The 25,069-nt window shown below is 35.2% G+C and overlaps 1 protein-coding gene across 1 annotated transcript; it reads left to right on the top strand.

Annotated features, from left to right (window-relative positions):
* The first annotated feature begins 21 nt into the window (after nt 1-21).
* On the top strand, nt 22-25,018 carry mmp2 (matrix metallopeptidase 2). Its single transcript, XM_056461776.1, has 13 exons — nt 22-377; nt 967-1,193; nt 3,587-3,735; nt 4,570-4,698; nt 4,813-4,986; nt 5,185-5,358; nt 9,553-9,726; nt 9,945-10,100; nt 10,671-10,797; nt 14,645-14,781; nt 17,778-17,937; nt 18,235-18,344; nt 24,066-25,018. Exons 1-13 carry the CDS (start codon nt 225-227, stop codon nt 24,167-24,169), a joined length of 1,974 nt encoding a protein of 657 aa, XP_056317751.1. The 5' UTR covers nt 22-224; the 3' UTR covers nt 24,170-25,018.
* Nucleotides 25,019-25,069: the final 51 nt, after the last annotated feature.

Genomic DNA, 25,069 nt, shown 5'->3' with positions numbered 1-25,069 from the left:
ATTCTTGGATCTGGAGGCTGCGCAGTCTCTCTCCAGCTCCAGCATCAGGAAAGTGCGTGTGCAAGCAGAACCCTTTCCACAGACCACGAAAGCAGGATGTGTCGCTGAGGAAAAGAAAGAGCATTTGCAGTGCAGTCGAACAAACTTGGAGCTTGGAGAACACGTCTGAAAGGGCTGTTCGCCACCCTATTTTCAATACCCGGACATCTCGGAATCGTACCAGCATGATGTCCGTTAAGTTTTTCAGCTGTAGGCATTTTGTCCTTAAAGTTTTCCTCGTGCAGTTTCTTGCTTCCCTGCAAACTTTTGCTGCGCCCTCACCCATCATAAAGTTCCCCGGCGATGATACTGCTCACACAGACAAAGAAGTGGCTCTGGTGAGTGTACTTTCATTTTACGACAATAATGAAACCGTTAGGACGGCGTTAACAGTCATTATTAGTGTTTATTACTCGTTATGGATAGGCCTGTAATAATTATTTTCCTTATTAAAGGAAAATGTCAAGGCATTTTTATTCTACTTTTTAAATTATTGTCATTTTTGGTCCCTGTCAGTTTTACTAAAATTGACATAATTGTATTGTTATTATTGACATAATTATATTGTTATTTAAAATATTGGTGTTGTTATTTACCTTCATAATGATATAATCATTGTTGGGATGTCTATGGAAAATCTAAAGCACAAGCAAACAGTGTTTACATGTTGGTTAGGAAGATATTGAATGCGGTAAATAGTTTTAGTAAAGCAGACACTTCTCTCTCTCTCTCTCTCTCTCTCTCTCTCTCTCTCTCTCTCTCTCTCTCTCTCTCTCTCTCTCTCTCTCTCTCTCTCTCTCTATATATATATATATATATATATATATATATATATATATATATATATATATATATATATATATATATATATATATATATATCTTTCTTCACACTTTCATTGTATTTTTATTCGTCTTTTTTTCACAGCACTACTTAAATAAGTTCTATGGCTGCCCTAAAGACAGGTGTAATCTGATGGTGTTGAAGGACACGCTGAAGAAAATGCAGAAGTTTTTTACTTTGCCAGAGACAGGGGAGATTGACCAGAAGACAGTAGAGATCATGAAGAAACCACGATGTGGGGTTCCTGATGTGGCCAATTACAATTTCTTTCACAGGAAGCCCAAGTGGGGACAAAAAAATGTTACCTACAGGTTTGTGTTTTCTAGGCTCCCCACTGTTTGTCGCTCATTCTAAAGCCCAAAGTATGCTTTGGTTTTATGCATTTGTGTACTATCTTCATGACACATATGCAATGATTAGACTAGTATGCACATACACATGCATGGTCTGTTGTAGAAAATCAAAGATTTATGCAATTATAATTAAATTGAGTACATATAAATGTGATTAATTCATAACTATAAGAGAAAAAATGTGCAAGAAAAAAATAATCTTTCTAACGAATACTGCATGTTGACCACTATCACACACTATGTGCACACTATCAATATTTTTTAAAGTTCAGTAGAAAACAGTACAATTTAGGCTTAACTTAAATAAAAACATTTTATATTTCTTTCATTAGCATATTAAAATGTGATCTTTTAATAGCTTGAGAGTAAGAATTTCCCTAACAAGAAAAGATTGAAAACAGTGACATTTTTGAGCCAGTTTGTCATTTTAAAATACAGAGGACAAATCCAACATATCTTTCAAGAATGTTCCCAGTGGGAGTTTTGTGGCTACTGTATGTTGGTGGATCTTAAAAAAGAACAGAAATCTAAAAGTTGTGCTGATGACAGAATATGCAAGAAAAGTTTGGCTATGACTAAAGACTTACTGTAAAAGAACTGGCAAATAATTAAACTCAATAAAAGATCAACAGTTTATTGTTGTGAAAAGCTTAAGTTGGGATCTTGAGGATATTTTCTGGGCTGCATGTCCTTACAGTTTCCGTTTTATGAGTCACGATGACCACAACTATGTTGTTTTACAGTACAAAGTAAAAAGTTTGGACCCCGTATGGAAATGGCTCAGCCTTAGATTTTCTGCCAGCATCAGTTTTTTTTTAATTTAACCCTTACTATCTTTTAAAAATGCATTGACATGTTAAGCTTTATATAAATCATAAGTAAACACTGTAATTTCCAACTCACCTTGAAGGAGAGACCATTCAAAATGAGGTCTTTGGAGTGAGAAGGGCACTATTGTGTCATAATGAAGCTATTTGGAATGCACTTGGCAAAAGGAAGTAATGAAAGGCCTCCATTTCCATCTTCAACTGGAAGTTAACCTGAAGAAGCAGTGACAACAGTAATATCTTATTATTGCTGGTAATATGTTCCATATAATGTATTTATTATATTTAAGTTTCAAAGATATGTGTGTTTATAATATATTTTTAAAACGCATCTCTTTTATAAATGTTTTTAGTTGTAACTTTTATCTAGATTTAACTTAAGAAATATATATGAATTATATATTAAATGCAACATATGTGTGATATTCATAAAAATATATAAAACTAATTATTCTGTTCATATTGTACATTAACTAATTAACTAAGCTTCTCTGTATTATCAGTTACTATACTGTGCTTGTAGGCTGCTTTGTGTTTTGGCACTAGTATATTGTATAGCATAGATCAAAGATGCATAATTGCCAGAAGCAGAGTTAGCATTCATTGGCCGTTTAGATAAGAGTGCTCACACAAAGAAAGTGTCATTAAATGTGTTGCCTAACCTGTCAGACTATGGCAAAAGCACTGGGCATTCAACCTTGTGTTGTTGATATTGTTGTGATGGCGGCTGCATGGAAGATTCCTTGTTGTCATTGTAAATGCCAGTTGTTTTGTCAGAGTTTAATGCTATCACTTGTGTTGCATGGTCAGCATAAGAGTAGTTCACCCTGTGCTTTTATATAACTATTGAAATGCTTTGAAGGCTTTTATAGTAATTCATAAAATATCAGCTATAAGATTTTTTTGATGTTGCTCCCTTTTTTTGTAGGGACCATTAGAGGCCCTTGTAATGCCAGAACAGGCTTGGATTTGAAAGTCCTGATTTTGTTTTGAAGCAGTGCTCCCTACTTAGGAGAAAGAAACCATATTGCACACTATAAGTGGTCAGTATAACCAGCTGTCCTCTCATCACTGTGTGTGAATCATCTATAATAACCTAATGATGATGGGACATGCTGGCTCTGATGCATTGTTGAGCATCCCTATGTCTCTTTGAGATAAAAAAAAAAAGAGTTGATAGCAGATCATTTTGGTAAATAAATTTCTTGGCAGGGAAATAGGAAAGTGTAGGATGCATACTTTGTATCAAATCATTTACTGCTTAAAATACTGTCTTAGAGAGTTTTTGACTACAGGATTTTATATACTGATGCATTTTTGAGCAAAAAGGAAATGCAGCAAAATGATAAGTAATTGAGTTAACTAACAATATTAAATAATTATTATACTAAATATGAATATTAAATATAAAAGTACATGAATAGAAATAAAAACATGAGGAATAACAAATATTTTTGTATTTTCCAAAAATGTGGAAAAATTAACTGGAAAGTCAAGTAAAGCTGATATTGTTTTCTTCAACAGAATCTTAGGGCACACCCCAGATCTGGATGAAGATACAATCGATGATGCTTTCTATCGTGCGTTTAAGGTCTGGAGTGACGTCACACCTCTGAAATTTTCCAGAATCATGGATGGAGAAGCCGACATCATGATTAACTTTGGCCGAAATGGTATTCCCGAAAATCTTTTGTCTGTCTTTCTGAAAAATGTTTTTGGTCAAGTTACTAAGTTACTGAAACCTCAGATTATTTCAGTCAGCGTTTTTTCTTGATCCCAGATGAATCAAAGCTGTTACATTTTTTAAATACTAGGTCACAAACTAACCACAGTCACTTTGAAAAATCTTTAAAGTTTATTTGCCTCGGAGGCTGATCTACATTGTGGTTATCTTCGCTGTGCAAGATAATTACGAAAAACACACCAGCAGTTAGAAAATTGTCACAGTCTAAATCTTTCCAGAGTAAGCTGTACATTTTAATTAAAACAATAGACCCCTCTTGAAGTTATAGTTCATCCAAAATGAAAATTCTGTCATCACAAAAGAAGATATTTTAGAGAATGCTTGTCAAATCAAACAGTTGATTACCATTGGCTTCCATATTATGTTGTCCCACTATGGAAGTTATTGGCTGCCGTCAACTGTTTGGTTGCAAGTATTTTTAAAAACACCATCTTTTGTACTCAGCAGAATAAAGAAATGATCAGAAATCATGAGTATTTATGTTTTTGGAGGTTAGCAGAGCATTTAGGGCATGTGTCCCCTGAAGTTATTTTATTATTATTATTTTAATTTTTAAAAAGCTGACAACGTAACCAGGCGCTGACCATGCGACGAGCACTTAATGTCTTGCTTCGACCATTAGAGAAGCGCACAGATCACCCGCGTTTCAACACCGCAAAAAAGATTAGGTGGTCACATGGCCTTAAATCTCTGGTTATGTGCCCAAAACACTGCACTGGATTAAAATAAATATTTGAGGTAAATGTGGAATTGTTTTGTGTAGAACATGGTGATGGTTACCCATTTGATGGCAAGGATGGTCTGCTGGCTCATGCATTTGCACCTGGACCTGGTATTGGAGGAGACTCTCACTTTGATGATGATGAGCAGTGGACTTTAGGAGAAGGACAAGGTATCTGCAAATGTCTTTATTCTAGTCACTTGTAGTCTCTTTATGTTTAAGTAATAGTTTTTGATTGTTTAATGTCGTACAATGGTCTCTCTCTTTCTCTCTCTTCTGATATAGTGGTAAAGGTGAAGTATGGTAATGCTGAGGGCGAGTTCTGTAAGTTTCCATTCCTGTTTATGGGTAAAGAGTACAGCAGCTGCACCTCTCAGGGTCGAGATGATGGGTTCCTTTGGTGCTCCACCACATACAACTTTGATGATGATGGAAAGTATGGCTTCTGTCCCCATGAGCGTGAGTACTCTTTGTGCTTTAGTTTTAAAGTACAATATAATTTGACAATTTTGCTCCTAGCCAAAGTGACGCAAGGTTCAGACGGTTACTGCTCAGACTTAGTTTGGGAAGAAATGTGACACACACAGTATCATGACTGTAATATGGTGTGTCATAATCACTGACTCACCGAGTTTTGTGTTCCTTCCTTTATTGCAGTCCTGTTTACATTGGGTGGAAATGCAGATGGAGCCCCTTGTAAGTTCCCTTTCACATTCCAGGGTGACAAATATGATAGTTGCACCACCTCAGGCAGGGATGATGGATACCGCTGGTGTGCCACCACTGAAGATTATGACCAGGACAAGACTTACGGATTCTGTCCTGAGACAGGTCAGTCAAAAATAAATCTAACCTAAACCTACAATTCAATGTTACTTGCTGCAGACAAAAATGGTTTTACAATAAACAATAAGCAGCTCAAACTTTTCAGTTTATATTCAATTGATTATAAGAATTGTTTCTTGAAATCTGAATATTGTACTGATTTCTGAAGGATTGTGTGAGTTTTGTGAAGTAATGTTTACTGAAAATTCTACTTTGAATAAGAAGAATAAATACAATTTTAAAATTGATTAAACTAGAAAACCAACTGCTTTGCTACTGTTTTGACTGGATTTTTGAAGTTTTAAATGGTACTATTAAATACATCAGTATGTAAATCATATACTAATATAAAGTATAAGTATAGACATATACAGAGGGTGAAATAAGTATTGAACATGTCACCATTTTGTGGTGTTCAAGTGCTGTTGATTTTAAATTATCCCCGGATGTTGGTAGCAACCAAAGAAATCCAAATATGCAACGAAAACAAATCTAATTAGTTTACAAATTGCATAATATGCATAATAAAATAAAACAACACTGGGAAAAAGTATTAAACACATGAAGAAAGGGATGTGTAGAAAGGCAGTGAATGCTCAGACAGCAGATGAAATCTCTCAGTAGTTATTCAGCAACCCTCAGTCCTTTGCCATTGTAAGTTAATATTAGTTGCTTCAGTCCAACATCTACATTATCAGGAGGTGAAGTTGAAACCAGGGTGGACATTTCAACAAGACGATGATCCAAAACACAGCCAAAGAAACTCTCAAATGCTTTCAGAGAAAGAAAATCAAGCTATAGAATGGCTCAGCCAATCACCTGACCTGAATCTAATGTAATGTACAAATTAAAGATCAGATTTGATAGACGAAACCAACAGAACCATCAATATTTTTACACTGTTGAAGTCTGTGAAAAACTCACACCTTCTACACAGGAGAACCGTCTTTAAGCTGCCATCACCAACAAGCCTTTTATACAAAGTATTAAATACGTTTCAGTAGTTCAGTACTTTGTCCTTGTGTCATTTCATTGTTATTACACATTTTCTATTGTTTTGTTTTATCTTTATGTTCTATTGTTTGGGTTTTTACCCAAATCTTGTTCAATTCCATGTCAACAGCTCCTTTAGAAATATTATTCCCAGGAAAAAAACATGAAGTGTTTAGTACTTATTTTCAATGCTGTAAGTAAACATATATGTAAAGAAAATATATAGATTCTAGTGTTTATGATATTGTTTATTGTTCAATGCGTTATGAGTTGTATTTATATAGTTAAAGGCAAAATTATTAGCCCTCCTATGATATTTACAGCATTTTATTAAGAGGGATTTAATTTATTTAAATTTAGCTGCTATAAATAAATTTTTATTAAAATAAATAAATATATACAAATTTATATCAACGTTATTAGCCCCATTATTGAATTTTTTTTTCAATTGGCTACAGAACAAACCACTGTTATCCAATAACTTACTAAAAAAAAATTCCTGACTTGCTTAGTTAACCTAACTAACCAGGTCTTTAAGTTGCACTTAAAGCTAAACGGTAGCATCTTACAAAATAGCTAGAAATCTATTATGTACAGCTATTACATTTCAAAGCAGTATTAATTATTTTTACTTCGACTGTATGTGGCACTTTTTGTAATGCATGCTCTTCCTGACAGCTTTACAAAAAAGTATGATGTAAACAACAAATGTTTAGATGTACATTAAGATCATTTATCCAAGTGGACATACAATAATGCAATCAAAAGATAAATTGTATTAAAGGCCTTAGATCAGTAATGCATTTGGTTTTTAAGGTCAGTTATTTGCTCCATCCACTCTTCAGTTTCCAGCAGACTGTAAAAGTTTCTCTTCTTATTATTACGGTATATTTTCCATTGTGTTAGTGATTTGGCATAAGCAAAGCAGGAGCACAGAAATCCTCATCTGGTTGCAATTCCCTGGGAATGCAGACCTCTCTTCCTATTTGTGCGCGTGTGTGCGTGCGCGCTGAAGTCAAGTATGGTACAAGCCGTCACTTTAAATTGGAGTTTTTGGACCACAGACCCATACTTTAGCTGAACTTTAACAAAACACAGCTCTGTTTATGCCATTAAACTGGTGTGACCTTCATTTTGAGACTGTCGAGTCAGTGTGATTCAGACTGTTGTGTCTGTGTGATTGAAAGGACTCTTCCCTGATGTTTCTCTTTCCTGTAGTTTTTCTTTAGGGTTAGATGCAGTGATCTAATATGCGCGTTTACCACTAATTATTGCTTGCGTTATAGCTTGTGACATCATAAGTGAAAAACAGAAACACACACTTAATTACAACAGACAGAAAACACAGCTACTTTTGTGTCTCTTCTGAGTGTTTTAATTGTTGTTAAGTAGTTGGTTGCTGGTTTAGTTGTATTTGTTCATTTTGTAACTGTATTGACGATCTATTCCTTCCAGTTCTCGACCATTTCCATAGGGACTCGGCACAAAGGATTTGATGCGTAAAACCATAAACTTGCAATGTAACAGTTTACTTTTCGTTTGTCAGGATACAACAAAAATTCAAAAACGGAAGAACTATTTACACTTTTCAAGCTTCAATTTAAATATGGTTTCGAAGATTGGTCAAAAGACTACCGTCAAGCCCCTTCTATCTTTCTTATCTTTTTCCCTGTTGCTTATGCATACATATGACGTATGGCATTAGTTAACATATGAAATGTCATGTACATAATATAACATCACAAAATATACAAAATATACAAAATGCTGTATCAAATAACTATAACTGTATATCTCAATGTTAATAATATAATATTATAGTAAAGTATAACAAATCTCTAATAGTAACACTTCACTTTGTATGGTCCCATTTAGAGTTTCTGTTAACAATAAGGTGCTGTTTACAATAATGCATTTTTATTTTTATTTTGTTTTTTTTTTGGTAATTTTTGTTTAAAACGCCTATGTATTGTTAAGGTTACAGCTGGCATCCACACTACTCTGGCATCTTAAACTGGCAAAAAACATGCATTTTAAAACCCCTAAAGATCCCTGTTTTAGTTTGGAAATGCTGAGATTAAAATGCAGATTTTTTGAAAACAGAGGCATGGCTATCTACAATCACTCTTTAACTGGTCTTCTGGACTATTGAGGATCATTACCTGATTGGTCCATACCAAAGCAAGTATGGATGCCGGCAAAATATGTGCATTCCCAGTAAGCGTGAATGGTTGCATTATGCATTTTTGGCTTGTATAGTGTGAATGGAGTTTGCTTTTCTGAAGTGCAATAAAAATGCTAGTCTGGATAAGGAGCGTTTTCAATGTAAAATTACATTTTAAGATGAAAAATCACAATTTTAAACAGCACCTAAGTAACTTTGCAACTGCATGTCAACTAAAAGTCTTAACATATAGTGACTACTTTGGTAGGTACTTTGATTATAGGTAGACCCACACGGAATCTGCACGTGCAGAATCCCGCAAATTTTCAGCCCATCATTGAGTGTTTTTATTTAGTTGTGTGTGAATGTGTAAATTTATATTTATTCAGTTTCTAAATTAATTTCAGTATTATTACTGACTAATATGAAAACGTTCATATGATTTACTTACAATACAGTTTGTAAAGTAATCATTTCTGCCTTTTAGTAGATATATGGTAGATATATTATATGAGAGGCTTGCTTTGTTCACCAAATAAATGGATCTAATAGGATTTGCATTGTAAACATTAAATAAAAGTTAAAAATGTATAATTTTTTTATTTAACATATTAAGTTTTTAGTTACGATACTCCCAAAATAATTCCGCATAAATCCGCAGATTTTTTACAATATTCTGCTCAGAAATAGAAAAAAATGTCAGCAGATTCTGTCTGGCCCTAACTATAAGTGACTTTAGGTAACTAGGCAAGGAAATACTTAGACCCCAATACCTTAACCTAAGCTAACAAACTGGTAGTTAGTTGACGTAGGAGCAATGTAAACAGCAATAGTAAACAGAATGTCTAAATGTGTTTACGTTCATTGATTATATTTCATTAAGGTCATATTAATGACTTTATTTTCATTTCAAACCAAGATCTCAAACAATATCTCAAAAACTTTGCAAATGTTTTATCTGTAAGCTTTTCTAATGATTATTTTGCCATTCACAACTTTTAGGTGTTTTTGTATTCATTAATTGTATTTGATTTTCTGCACAGCAATGTCAACATCAGGAGGAAATTCAGATGGAGCACCCTGTGTGTTCCCCTTCAAATTCTTGGGCGAAAGTTACGACTCCTGCACCACATCAGGGCGCAATGATGGGAAAATGTGGTGTGCCGTCACCAAAAGCTTTGATGACGACCGCAAATGGGGCTTCTGTCCTGATCAAGGTGGCACAGAAATATTTTTTGATCCTTGTGTGTGATTGTTTATATAATTTCAAGCTCGACAAAAAAATATTCTGTTCTTTATTGCCATACAAAAGCATTTTTACCCACTTCCTGTCACTGTCTCATCTTTTTTTTTTTTTATGGGTTACTGTTGTGATCCTATATACTTTTTTATGTAGCTTAAGTCAGTTTAATATATTAGCATCTGTTATTCTCAGGCTACAGTCTATTCCTTGTGGCGGCCCATGAGTTTGGCCATGCCTTGGGTTTAGAGCATTCTGAGGACCCCGGAGCTCTCATGGCTCCAATCTACACATTCACCAAAACCTTAAGGTTGTCTGATGATGATGTTAAAGGCATCCAGGAGCTCTATGGTGAGTGTGACATGAAGATGATGTATAGCAATGGAAATAATTAGTTTCTCCGGATTTACAGTACATTGTAAATAAGTACATAGTAAATCATTACCTAGTTATGTTTTTAAGTAAATCCATTTTCCCCCTGCAAATTACTGATCACATTTTTTCTTCATGTAAATTACAAATGTTGATGCTTGGAGCAAAAAAATGAGAAATGAGCAAAGCAAAAAAATATGCCATGATTTCAGACATGTTTATATGAATTTTTAGACAACACAATACCAGTGTTTTAACTTCAGGAGCAATATTTGCTGGCATAACTCTTATTTTCAGCCACAACAGATTAAAATGTTTGTTTTAGGCAAAGAAAAAAAAAAGAAAAATGCTCCTAATATTTGTATTTTAAATCAGAAAGAAATGCTATCAGTCTGTTATTAAAAAACAACAAATTCTTAGTAAATTCACAGAAACTGAGAGCTTTCAAGTGGTCATTTAAATTTCCTATTCAGTATTGATTAATTCTGATGTTACGTTGATTATAATCATATTTAAAGTGCTTTGACTTCTTTACTCTTCTCTGTACAGGAGTACCAACAGACAAACCATTGCCCACTCACACCCCACCAGTCACACCAATGGATGTATGTAATGAAAACATCATATTTGATGCTGTAGCCCAGATCAGAGGAGAGATCTTCTTCTTTAAGGACAGGTAATACATAAAGGGCACTCATTTCATTCATTTTTTTTTTTCGGCTTAGTCCCTTTATTAATCTGTGGTCACTTCAGCGGAATGAATCGGCAACTTATCCAGCATATGTTTTACTCAGCGGATGCCTTCCAGCTGCAAAACAGCACTGGGAAATGCCCATATACTCTTGGATTCACACACATACACTACGGCCAATTTAGCTTATTCAATTCACCTATACCGCATGTCTTTGGACTGTGGGGGAAACAGGAGCACCCGCAGGAAACCCATGCGAACACGGGGAGAACATGCAAACTCCACACAGAAATGCTGACCCAGCCAAGGCACGAACCAGCGATCTTCTTGCTGTGAGGCGACAGCACTACCCACTGTGCCACCCTGTCGCTGGTATTCATTTTAAAAAAAATTATATTTTTCACTATAAATGCATTTTCTCTGTGATTTGGAAATAATAGTGCAATCACCTATTTGTATATTTAGGCAAGATTACAATACTGTGGTTTTTTTATAATATGTAAAAATCTGACCAGTCAAATAGAGCATCATGCTCCACAGCAGCAAATGCTGGGTGCACAACTGTGGGTAGCAGTTACTTCATTTTAGCGTTTACTGGCAGGGAATGCTCAATTCATCTGTTTTCAGTGGTTTCAAAATCTTTCTGCTTGCATGCACAGGAAATGGCCCCAAGGCCATCTGGGGAAAACTTCATGACCCAGTTTATCTGCCTATTAAAAAACTTCAGCATATCTTTTTGAGATCGTTATGGATGGGAGTAATGGCTTTATAGTGGTTGGAATAACAGGATGACGATTTAAACAGCACAGGAATCATGCTGATGTTTTAGCCACATTGTTAGTTCAGAATTCAGAAAAATAGTAAGCATGATGGTGGTGAGACTGGCTAGAGAAGGGAAAGTCCACAAATCTGATCCCACTTTACAAAAACAAAATACCTCAGCACAGACATTACCATATCAGGGGCATTTTTTAGTCCTTTGAGCACATAGTTTGTGTCTGAATGATTTTAAATGGGAATATTTAATGGGAGACTAAATTTGCTGACATTTGCTACAGACATTCAAACAGTTGTTTTTTAAAGCATTGTCCTATAGGAGACATAAAACTTGGAAATGTAGCATTTTTATGTAGTACATTTCACCTTTAAAGAGTATTGTAACAAATTATTTGCCTGAAACTGTGAAACTGTACCCACTCTCTTACAGTAGCATTTGGGTAGCGTCCTCTGATTCAGGTAGCGTACTATGATATTTAAAGGGATAGATCACTCCAAAATTAAAATTTACTCCCTATTTACCAGTGATGGGACAGTTATTGGCAGTAAAGCAAGTGTTTGGAGTAGACTGGAATAGTTCTGACTAAAATGTGTGTATATCCGATGGATCTCTCTCTCTCTCTCTCTCTCTCTCTCTCTCTCTCTCTCTCTCTCTCTCTCTCTCTCTCATGCATGTGCCTCCTCAAACCACTCACTCAGTGCAGGTGCATTATGGCCGATTGATTGACACTTTTTAATAATAAATAGCTGAAAAAACTGAATAGTTTTTATTTTTATTTTTGTGAACTATCCCTTTAAGTTGCTTGGGTTAATCCTCTTAAAATGTGGGTACCCGAGAAACAACTAAAACAAATCTGTATGCATTATATATATCTACATGTAATTTACTGTTTGACTTAAATTAACATTTATTTATATTTTTCTGATTGCAATATGCCCCACACAAACTATTTAGAGAATCATATGTAAGTGTCACACATTTGAATATTTTGGAGAAGTGTCCAGAGCAAATATAAAGCGAGTATAAAGAGTGCTGTCATTGGTTTTCACCAGAAGCTCTTAAATGAATAAGCCAGCCTTTCCTGCATATACCTCCAGTTTGCTGGTCATGGAGATCATCACAGGACCACACACACACACACACACACACACACACACACACACACACACACAGTATACTAGTTATGAGCGCATTCCTGCATCATGCTTAGTGGGCTCTTATATCCTCTCAGCATGAGCACCTTAAAAAAGATTCAGAGGTCCACATCAAGTTATTAAATGTTTAAAACATTAAGTGGTCATGCTAAGTTTTAGGATATTACACACGGTAAAAATATCTCTTGAAAAAAAAAAGATTACAGGGCACATTTTTATTTTCATAATCTAAAAATTGTATTACAGTTTATTTGTTTTGAATTATATAACTGAATAAATACACACATACACACACAAACATCAGTGCTTTTGTCATTTGCTTGTCCTATTTTCCAAGATAATTTGATTTTCAGTTATATTTTCCTCATCTCACATTGTTCACTTTTATTCATTTGGGAAATCTTTTTATTTTTTTCTTTAGTCAGTTATTTTTGACAATTAGAATGTAATATAATGTAATCTTAATTGTTATTTGATCTGGAGACTTTAAAATTTCTAGATTTATTACAAAAGAATCACAATATCTTACAATGCACTTGAAAATTATTGGTATAATATTAACATGCTGGATCTCTTGCGTTTTGTTCCTACGGGAGTTTGACCTAAAACTCAATCTGCCAGAACGTCTCTCCATATTTTCGCTGATGGATATTATTTGCCTGTGCAGGCTGAGAGTCAAAGCAGTGGAAATGTCATTATCACAGAGTTATGATCAAATTACAGTGTAATTCTGTGAATCTGTGGATCCCTGAAGCTGCAGGTCTCACTTTACTGTGTGGGCAAAATGACTCCAGATCTCAGATATTCACCCAGCTGGATGAATGCGACAGCTGTTTAAGCCATTTCACAGAGAAAATGGAGAAAAAGAGAGAGGAGAGTAAGGCCAGTGAGAGCTCGCCCCTAAAAAGTTCACTAATGTTTTGTTTATTCAGCTGCAGCAGAAAGTCTTTATTTTATCTAATCGTTGGCTCAGATTTGTTAGGCACGTCTAAGGCATTTGGTAAAATGAATTCTTCTTCTGTCTCATATTGGTTCATTTACAGGACAGCAGCAAATAAGAACTGAACTCGACTTGTATTTTAACTACAGTATGTGCTGTTATAACATGTTTAATTGCATAGGCTGAATGGAGGGAGGTTCTGAAAGGTTTGCAGCTCAAGATGTGAAGCTTTGGGGCATAATGTGTGATTACAGTTCAACTCTAACCTAATGCAGTGATCTTAAAGGCAAAGTAACTGAAAATTCTGTCATAATATACTCATTCTTTACTTGTTTTAATATCTGACTTTCTGTTGAACACAAAAGAAGATATTTTGAAGAAAGCTGGAAACCTGTAACCATTGACTTCCATAGAATTTGTTTTTTTACTATGGAAGTCAGTGGTGACCGGTTTTCTTCAAAAAAATCTTCTTTAGTCTTCAACAGAAAAAAAAAACTCATAAAGGTTTAAATCCACTTGAGAGAGAGAGAGAGTAAATAGTGAGTATATTTTCCATATTTGGGTGAACTATCCCTTTAAGTTGGAAAAAACTGCTGACAGAAGCTTGAGCTGTAGTCTCTTGAAAAATCTCTGCCTTCTGAAAAGTTCTGGCCTTTTGAAAAATAGGTCAGTGGAAAGAGGTCTGTGGTGGTTGGTATTGTTTTTGTGGTTTGTTCTGGGGCAGCAGGCAAGTTTGGACATGTCCAACTGCCTCTTAACTCACTCCTCAAACCATAATAAGAAACATCTGGTCAGTGAATCACCTCATTGTAGCTCGAGTGCGACGCATGCTCTCTCTCACTTGATTATCTCTCCCTTTCTTTCCCTCTTTTTAGTCTTCTCTGTTTACCTTTTTATGTGCACATTCAAATTGTTGCCATAACTCTTTTGCCTGCCTAACTTTAACCCATATTTTTATAGATTCCTCTTCAGGACAGCTGATGCCAGGAAGAAGCCGACAGGCCCCATGCTGGTGGCCACGTTCTGGAGTGAACTTCCGGAGAAAATTGACGCAGCTTATGAAAACCCTCTGGAAGAGAGGACTGTCTTCTTTGCAGGTAAGCCACAATATGCTCCTTATTGTCCCAAGGGCAGAAAAAAAGAACCAGGTTTGATACTGCACTAACATGAAGTTTTACACCATGTTCACTTCTTCTGGTCATATGATTTTACAGCCACAAACTTTACAAAGCAATAGCAAAAACATGAAGAGATCCCAGGAAAAATGTTGACCATTTATTTTGATCTATGTCAGGTTACAAAATAATATTTTTACAGATTCAAATTACCCTATCAAATTTAAACTCTAATATTCACAGATATTTTTATTTAATCACGTAACATACATTTTCTCCATGCATGTGCACACATGTCTTTACCTATTGGGGGCAGGTTCTGATGCTCTTGAGGTTTAAATATACTGATATTAGGCTTCATATTATCTGTACTAATTTGAGATGAACAATGTTAAAGGGGATATATCATGCAAAAATAATTTTTATAGAGGGTTTAAACACAGTTGTGTAGCAAAAATGTGTGAATAAAGTCACCCTCTAATGGTAAAAAATCATTAATTCGATTTATTGTAATCATACTTGATAAAAGAAAAACCGTTAACAGATACACTTTGATTGACATTCTCTCTTTTGTACATGTCATCAGAGGGGGAAAGCCCCACCCATTAGTTACAATCTCTGCCTCATTAGCATAGACAGCCCTGAGTGAGAAGCAGCCATCCACCATTAGACTTTTCACACCGTACATGCTGAAGATTATGTCAGCAACTAAGAGCTATTATAAATGTGGTGTTTTAGGATGCACAAATTAGAACACTAGAGTCTCCATAGATGCCCTTCTTTTGAGCCCTTCTTTTTTTCACTAAGATATTGTTAGTCCTGATTTAAATCTGCCACTAACACATAGGTGTTGTAGCTTTGTCCCTTTTTGGAAAGGGCACAATCTTGTTTGAATTTAAAGCGCCAGTCAACAGCATGGAATAATTTGGATCAAAGCCCAAAAGGGGCAGTTTCAAAGAGTTATAAAAAATATTTTGAGGTATTTTGAGCTGGAACTTTACATACACACTCTAGGTACATCAGAGACATGTTTTAAATATTGTAAAAAGGGGCATAATAGATGATGAAAGGAATATATATATATTTTTCCAGACCTGGTACTGATAAAATCTAGTGATGAATAAGTCTTGAAAGTGCCTTATAGGCATGGGCCGGTATAAGTTTCTGATGGTATGATAACCTTGGATAAAAATACCATGGTTTCACAGTATTGTGATTACTGCTCTAAAATAAGTTATTTTTAAATGTCTGAGTAAAAAAAAAAAACACAATTTATTTTATTTTAAGAAACATTTATAATATTTTGGAACAGCAAACATGTCGGGCTAAATACTTAAAATAAATCATTGACTTCTGCTCTCTTCATTAGTTTCAATAACACAGATTTCTTTACAACACAAAAAATACAATACAATATTGAACATAGAGAGGGTGTAGGAGTACAATTGTGACTTCCTGGGAAACTACTGTAATATATAAGTAATAGAAATCACTGGAAACCACTTTGGATCTTTTAGTTTTTGTTTTCTTTTTTCTCTACAGTAACCGAGTTTGCATGTGCAATAACACACTCTGTTGTGTTATCTTGAGTTTGGAGGCAGTGTCTGATTTTTTTAGGAACTCTTGAGGAACTTTAGCAGTGTCTGATTTTTAGGAGTTGTGTGAGGCAGTTATGCCAGTTATGCAATCACAAATTAATTCTGCTGAAGCAAAATCTAATTTTTGTTGTACGTCAGGAAATGTATTTGGTTCATGTTGTTGTAAAAAAAATAAATGAATGAATATAGAAGAGAACCCAGTCCAGGAGACTCGAAACAAGCAGAATTCCTTTATTGAGATGTGTTGGTTAATCTGCAGTCATACAGCGTCTTCGAGAAGTCCATGTGTCTGCAAGAGCCTATTGGAGGTCTGCAGTCTGCGAGTTTTATCACAAGTCTGAAATAAGACAAAGATGTCCTGTCTATATTATCTTACCTATATTATCTTAGGGGGAGGGGAGATGGCTAAACAAAGCATGCAAATTCAGTTTTGGAGTCAGCAAGGTAAATTGGCATATAGGTGTAGAAACCGGCCCAGCTACTGACCACACAAGTTAATCAACAAAATGGTTTCTGTAGCATGAAAGCATGACCCGCAAATTATGTTCTGGAGACAGAAACCGCCTGACCAGTTGACCGAAAAGAGAAAACAAGTTACACGGCCATGCTGTGAAACTGACACTTTGCATTACTTTGGAATATAAATTTATATTCCCACAATGTGTTTCCATCATAGTTTTGGGACACGTGCTTATTGCACAAAAATTGTCTAAATAAATTATTGAGAGTATACATTTTTAAAGTGCATCTTTAAAGTTTACGCACATCTAGGTTTCAAACCACTATGTGCATGCAATATTCTGAAAAAGGAAAAACATCTAATCCTGTACACTTCCAGAATTGACAAAAATATCAATAAACATTTAATAACAAAGTTCGTTCATATGACCTTCATCAGGTGTCATACAGGATGTAGTAAACTTAATTACTTTGAAATGAAATCATGACCAGTCACTGCTAATAATAATTTATAACGAATAACAGTCAACTACATGTTATGTATATACAAAAATCCTGTGCACACACATAAATGCATTTAAATAAATAAATTAGATGCAATATTCTAAAATGTGTATACATATAGGTGGATGTAAATGCTAGTAAATTATTTGAAACTACTATATTTTTGCAGCTGTTGTTTTATGTATTAACTATTTTCCACCCTGTGTTTATGGGATTCAATATTTAGTGCCAATGGACAATGAAGATGTGTTTGTGTGTTTCCCCTAATTTTTCATGAGCACACAGAAAACCTTTATTTATCAGTAGTGCATATCAGGAAGCAAGGTTTTAATATTGTTTTAAATATTTTACACATGCATTTGTCTTTGCATGTGTCCTTCAATAGAAATGTGTATTAAACTTTTATTGTTTCTCTAGGTGATGAGATGTGGGTATATTCTGCCAGTACTCTGGAGAGAGAATATCCCAAGAAGATCTCCAGCATGGGTCTTCCTTCAGATTTACATAGAATTGATGCTGCTTACTCCTTCCACAAGACCAAAAAGACTTACATATTTGCTGGGAATAAGTTCTGGAGGTAAATATCTCAAAATAAGTGGACCTAATAATGTATGTTTTCATTGTAATATTATGATTTTTTCCCAAAGTTTCACAAATGTATTATTGCTTATTTAACGTTATAGAATGACATTCCCAAATTTTCACTGAATATTCCTGCAATGTCTTTGAACAGTTTAATTTTACTGAGATTTATTGGTGTTTACGCATTCTTTTAAAACTACCTGCCTACTGAAAGTGTGTTTGGGAATTTCAGAAATATGGAAAAGTAGAAATGTGTTGGTCTTGATGTGTAAATGCTCACTTTTTTCCTCAGATACAATGAAGCCAAGAAAAAGATGGATCCAGGCTTCCCTAAAATTATTGCAGATTCTTGGACTGCTGTTCCCGATGACCTAGATGGCGCACTCAGCCTTAATGGAGATGGTAAGAGACTAATGACTAGGTAGCTTGGCTGCAGATGTATCTTTGTCTGTGGGATTTCTTTGCAGAGAATAAACACTTTTAGAAAGTCTATTGAACCTAAGTCACTTTGCAACTATGACAACTAGCAGTCATGAGAGCTGTGGTCTCAGGTTAGAACAGTTTTTCTATGGTCATTAAGCCTAACAAAACTATTTTGTCAGTTATTTTTAGTTTTAGTCTCGGTCCCATGTTTCAAGTTGGTTTTCATCATAGGGGTTTGTCTAGTTTTAGCCAAAGAAAACTAAGTCAACAAAAACTTAATAAAAACAGACTACTCTGTCCAAAACTATATTCAGTTTTTACTATTAGAATTTTAATTTAAAAAAATTTGTTAATAATATTGTCCGATCTTTGTCTTGACTTAGTCTTAGAAAAAAGTCATTGATAATTTTTTTGTTATTTTCATTGACGACATTAAGACTCTTTTTTTTTTTTATTTTGGCCCAGTTGACCCAGTTCCTAAACAATGTAAAACATTACATTAAAAAGCAAGCTTACAGTATTTACATCACAACAAGTTTCCACATACAAGTATCATCCCACTTTATAATAGATTTAAAGTACACTTAAAAAACTATTTTGCTGCTTGTTAAAACTACTTATTTAAAATGAGTTGAATCAACTCAATTCTTGAGTTTTTCTGGGACAACTTAGTTGTTTTATGTTCAATCCACTTAAATTTGTAAAATAATTAAGTTAGCTTTATCAATTTGTGGGCGGCATGGTGGCTTAGTAGTTAGCACTATTGCCTCAAAGCAAGAAGGTCGCTGGTTCACGTCTCAGCTGAGTCAGTTGGCATTTCTGTGTGGAATTTGTATGTTCTCCCCGTGTTCACATGGATTTTCCCCCACTGTCCAAAGACATGCGATATAGGTCAATTGGATGAACTAAATTGGCTTTAGTGTGTGAATATGCGAGTTTATGGGTCTTTTCCAGTACTGGGTGGCGACTGGAAGGGCATCCGCTGTGTAAAACATATTCTGGATAAGTTGGCGGTTCATTCCGCTGTGGCGACCCCTGATAAATAAGGGACTAAGCCAAAGGAAAATAAATGAATGAACGAATGAAAAATCAATTTGTGTTAGGACAACATGAGTAAATTGTGTAGAACCCAGCATTTTTTACAGTGTAAACACTTAATGAATATGACTAATACTGAAGACTACTATTTTTGGTTGGTATGAGCCAAAAATGGTTTAAAACAATATAAAAACTTATACAAATAAAATAAAAATAATGTGCCATTTTGGGGTGATGAAAGCAACAAGTTAAGTACACAACATCAATGTGAGGTTGTAAGGAAACATACAGAAACTGCTCATGATTAAAAGCATGCACATCGTTTTGGAATTTAATGCATGACTTCAACATTGCATCATCATAAGTTTGCTTTATTTATAATGAAGAGATACTTTATACATTTGCTGCCTCAATTTCACATACAATTGAAGAGTGCATGCTAAGAGCTGGAAACAAGGTTTTTGTTTTTCTTCCTGAGGTGAGCCACCAGTTGAGAAACACTGCATGAATATTAAACTACTAACCCTTCATTTTGATGCTCCACCATACATTCTGCTGAATCTAAGTAACTTTACAAATACATTAACTTGATTTACCATCCCTAACCTAACCGTTTGCTAATACCCTGCTAATAGTATATTGGCAGTTGCAAAGGCACTAACAGAATGTCTAAATTGTTTAAAATATTTTTTTAAAGTAACCATTTTAACCTCTAACATTAAATAACCTTTTGTCTCATTCCTTTCCTCTTTCTCTCCTACATTCTGTGAGTTTTGACATATATATCTGATTTGTTTTAAAACATTCGCAGTGTAGTCTACAGTGTTCCTGTATCAGAGCAAAGTAGAGCCTGGTAGAGGATTCTTGGAACTTAACTCCATCCCAATTACAGCTGGCATTAAGCCTTCAGCAAAAACAAAAAACAGCTATATGCTCCCCCCTGCTCAAGATGAGGAGTTTTTTCCAGTCTGAAGAGCACATAAAACTCTACATAAGAGTAAAGCTGAAAAGAAAAGGGGTAAAAGATTTATCACGCAAGTTTTACGCAAGGTGCTCTGGTTTCATTTAGCTTTACGGGAATTTACTTAACATACATGTTTTTACAACCACCCAGCTCTTTCCTTCTGTCACTAACACATTTACTGTACACTCTTACAGGTACACATGCGCACACACACACACAAACACCTCATAGAGCAGGCCTGTGTGATGTCTGAAAGGTTCCTCTGTGTGTGTGTGTGTGTGTGTGTGTGTGTGTGTGTGTGTGTGTGTGTGTGTGTGTGTGTGTGTGTGTGTGTGTGTGTGCGCGTGTGTGCGTGTGTGTGCGTGTGTGTGCGTGTGTGTGTGTGTGCGTTTACACAAGCAAGAACAAACTCTCTGGGTTGTGAAAAAGACCTCATGCTTCAAAAAAGTTTCTGATAAATAGAGGCAGTGGTTAACCTGTTTAAGGTTAACATCATTTTTTAGTGTTTTATTGACATCATAGTTTACCTCAGTAATTTCTTTTCTTGATGGTTTTTTTTTTACCGTAAAATAAATATTCAGCAATTCCAGTGGAAATTGATCAAAAGTACTACAGTAAGATGGGAAAAATAATCAGCAATGCAAGAAGCACCAAATCAGTCAAGACAATCTGCTGCAGTTCAAACTGAGCATCAGAATAGGGAAGAAATGTGATTTAAGTGACTTTGAATGTGGCATGGTAGTTGGTGCCAGACGGGCTGGTCTGAGTATTTCAGAAACTGCTGATCTACTGGGATTTTCACACACACAACAAGGACCCTCAAGGATTTACAGAGGATGGTCCAAAAAAGAGAGAATATCCAGTGAGTGGCAGTTCTGTGGGCGCAAATGCCTTATTGATGCCAGAGGTCAAAGGAGAATGACCAGATTGATTCAAGCTGATAGAAAGGCAACAGTAACTCACATAATCGCTTGTTACAACCGAGATGTGCAGAAGAGCATCTCTGAACGCACAACATGTTAAACCTTGAGGCAGATGGGCTACAGCAGCAGAAAACCACACCAGGTGCCAATTCTGTCAGCTAAGAACAGGAAACTGAGGCTACAATTCACACAGGCTCACCAAAATTGGTCAATAGAATATTGGAAAAACGTTTCCTGGTCTGATGAGTCGATTTCTGCTGCAACAGGCTGGGTTGTAGGGTCTGAATTTGGCGTCAACAACATGAAAGCATTGATCCATCCTGCCTTCTATCAATGATACAGGCTGGTGGTGGTCTAATGATGTGGGGGATATTTTCTTGGCACACTTTGAGCCCATTAGTTGCAATTGAGCATCATGTCAATGCCACAGCTACCTGTGTATTGTTGTTGACCATGTCCATCCCTTTATAACCACAGTGTACCCATCTTCTGACGGCTATCTCCCACAGGATAATGCGCCATGTCATAAAGCGCGAATCATCTCAGACTGGTTTCTTGAACATGACAATGAGTTCACTGAACTCAAATGATCTCCACAGTCACCAGATCTCAATACAATAGAGCACTTTTGGGATGTGGTGGAGCAGGAGATTCTTATCATGGATGTGTAGCGGACAAATCTGCAGCAACTGCTTGACGCTATCATGTCAAAATGGACCAAAATCCTTGAGGAATATTTCCAGTACCTTGTGGAATCTATGCCACAAAGGATTAAGGCAGTTCTGAAGGCAAAAATAGGTCCAACTCGGTGTAACAGACGATTCTGTTCACTTCTGGAATTTCAGTTCCCCCTTTATGGAGCTTGTCCGCTAACAGTATATGCCGACACACCCAAACACAAATGGATGTACCGAAAAGCGAAAAGGAACAAAAGTGTTGACAACACTTTCATGTCTTCTATGTCAAAGTAGCGTAATAAAATTAATCTTACGCTCCCATTACGTATTTTCTGTGGTTTCTGTTTGTATTCTCAGCTTTTTTTATGTCTGAGTTTATGCACCCTAGTTTAATATTGCGCGTAGGCCTACAGTTGTGTTAGTCCTTTTCATTTTTAAGCTTGGAAAAAATACCACTTTGCTTTCCATACATCCACTTGTGTTTGGGTGTGTCAGCATACGCTGTTAGCCGACACGCTTTGTAGAGTGGGAACTGGAATTCCAGAAAGGAACAGAATCAACTGCTACACCGGTACTAGTAAGGTGTACCTAATAATGTGGCTGGTAGGTGTAGTTATGCGAATATATATTGTATATGCAAGAAAAGAGATTGGCTGCACCTGAAAGCTCTAAAATCACAAGAAGATATCAAAGCCAAATCCAAATTCTGCTTTATTTTCTGTTTCCAGACATACTTTCTTCTGATTACATTTTTATGATATCCCAAAATTCTGTGTTCCATTTCTCTGACAGTTAAGCTAAAATAAAAAACCAAGATGGCATCTCAAAGCAACATTTGGGAAACATGTTGTGTGCAATTGTACATGTTGACCAACGTTTTCCACTTTCGATGGCATTTCTGGCAAGAAGTTAGTATTGTAGTGAGCGAATGTTCCTTTAATTAACACCAAAGCTCTAAGAAGTTAGCTGCCTATTTTTGGAATCCAGCCATTGATTGAGAGACTGTGATTACTTTCTATATTCGTTCTTCAGGTCAAACTCGTCTCCAGATCACTTTAAAAAGCATTTGTTTGAATGGCCAATGAGGAAAGTGTTGTATGCCTTCAACAGCTGAACTGGTTTCAAATTCAACAACAAAAAAATAAAAATTCTTTTTGGACGATTTAATTTAGCATAAGACAGTCTCTGTTGCCATCTGATGGTGGCACAATGTAAAATACTTTTACTAAATTATTTTACAGGGTATCCGCAGGGTCTTAAAATGTCTTAAATCTCAAAGGCTAAATTTTAGGCCTTAAGAAGTCTCAAATCTACTGAAATATTGTGTTGTAAGTCTTAAATCTTTTTTTAACAGGTCCTAATTTTCCTTTGTTGATGTATAGTTACCCAATCTGGCCATTAACGCCCATACAATCACCAACAGTCCATCTCAATAAAACTTTTTATTTAAACAATAGAACTTTTTATTTAAAAATAGCATTTAATTACTTTCCTTAAAGTGACAATTGCTCAAAAGTTCTTCATTTATTTACTGCTGAGTATACTGGCCTGATTGATATTTTTATTATTATTATTGTAGACTGAAGTAATTGACAGCTATGTTTTGTTCTATTCTTGGTAAGGGTTATAGGGTTTGTAAATAGATATATTTAAAAGTAATACTTATTATTATTAGTAGTAGTAGTATATATGAAAAATTTGTAATTGATTAATTTGGATAATTTTTTGATAGGGCAAGTGAAAATCTTTACCAACTGGGATATTTTTTTAAAAAATCCTTAGCATTTAGCACTGTTTAAGTCTAAAATTTCATTCATAGTGGTCTTAAAAATGTATTAAATAGTCTTAAATGTAACTTGGTGAAACCTTCAGAAACCCTGTTTTTATTTATATATTAGCCAATTTCATTTAAAAACCAAAAACAATATTGCATAATGTTTAATTAATTTTAGAATATTACAGTAGTGAGCATGAGGCATATTTAAAAAAGATTTAGACATTAATTTTCAAAAACCTGTACAGGTTTATGTGTTTTCATTGAAGTTGGTCCGTTTTGCACATTTCTAATGTGTTATTAACACGTATGAAATATTTTTAGGTCACAGCTACTTCTTCAAAGACTCCCACTATCTCAAAATGGATGACAGCACTCTGAAAATTATCAAAGTCGGCGAGGTCAAAAAGGACTGGTTGCGCTGCTGAACCTCGACAGACCATTCAGCTCCATGCCCTTCAACACTCGATAAACAAGGCCAGAAATGACAGCACTCAAATTTACCATTCAGCCCCTCTTGGTTAGTCAGAGCCTCTTAGATTATAACCCTTTTTTACTAACCAGAGAGGCCTGGTAAGCTTCACTGCCTGGACCAACAATAAGCAAACAGGACCGTTGTTTTCATTGTTTTGTCATAATGTGTGATATTTTTCTTTATTTTTAAATATAAAAGGTTTAGTGCACTCCTTAATATAACCTTACATGTATATCATCAGACTTAAAGAGGACTTCTGACATTTCCCATGTACATGTAAAATGTATCAGTGAGATGGATCTCTTTTTTTATTTGCACAGAATAACTGAATCCAGGCAGTATGTAAAAAGCACAATGTAATGTTTTGCTAGTACTGATATGAAAAAGATTAAAGACTTAATTCATGTTTTATTTTGTAGTAAATACCATCCAATAAACATTCCTGCATTTAATTAAAGGATGAATTTTATACATGACAAATGTATACAAACAGAGACCAAACAACTGTCAAAGCAGATGATTTTATGTTTGTTTCTTTCATCTCATGGTACAGAGAGATTCATGGCACGGGCTGCCTGAAGACTGTATAGGGTTTGTTGCATGATGGACTCATGTCAAGCAAGTATCATGAAAAGCTGATTATTAATAATCATTTGTACTCTTTTTTTATATAATTACTTTTTTGTAGTTTTTTAATTGACATGCAATCTGTTTATATTTGTAATGTTTTATTTTTTATTATTTTCTATATGCTTTGTGCACTTTGTCACTATGTTTCAAAATAAATAATAATTATCCTTTACATTGAATTCTACCATAACTTTTAATTTTCTAAACAGTGTTTAGAATTTGC

Source organism: Danio aesculapii, chromosome 7 (assembly GCF_903798145.1).
Source record: "Danio aesculapii chromosome 7, fDanAes4.1, whole genome shotgun sequence".
In the NCBI taxonomy this organism is placed as follows: domain Eukaryota; kingdom Metazoa; phylum Chordata; class Actinopteri; order Cypriniformes; family Danionidae; genus Danio; species Danio aesculapii.
This window is presented reverse-complemented; position numbering and strand designations above follow the sequence as displayed.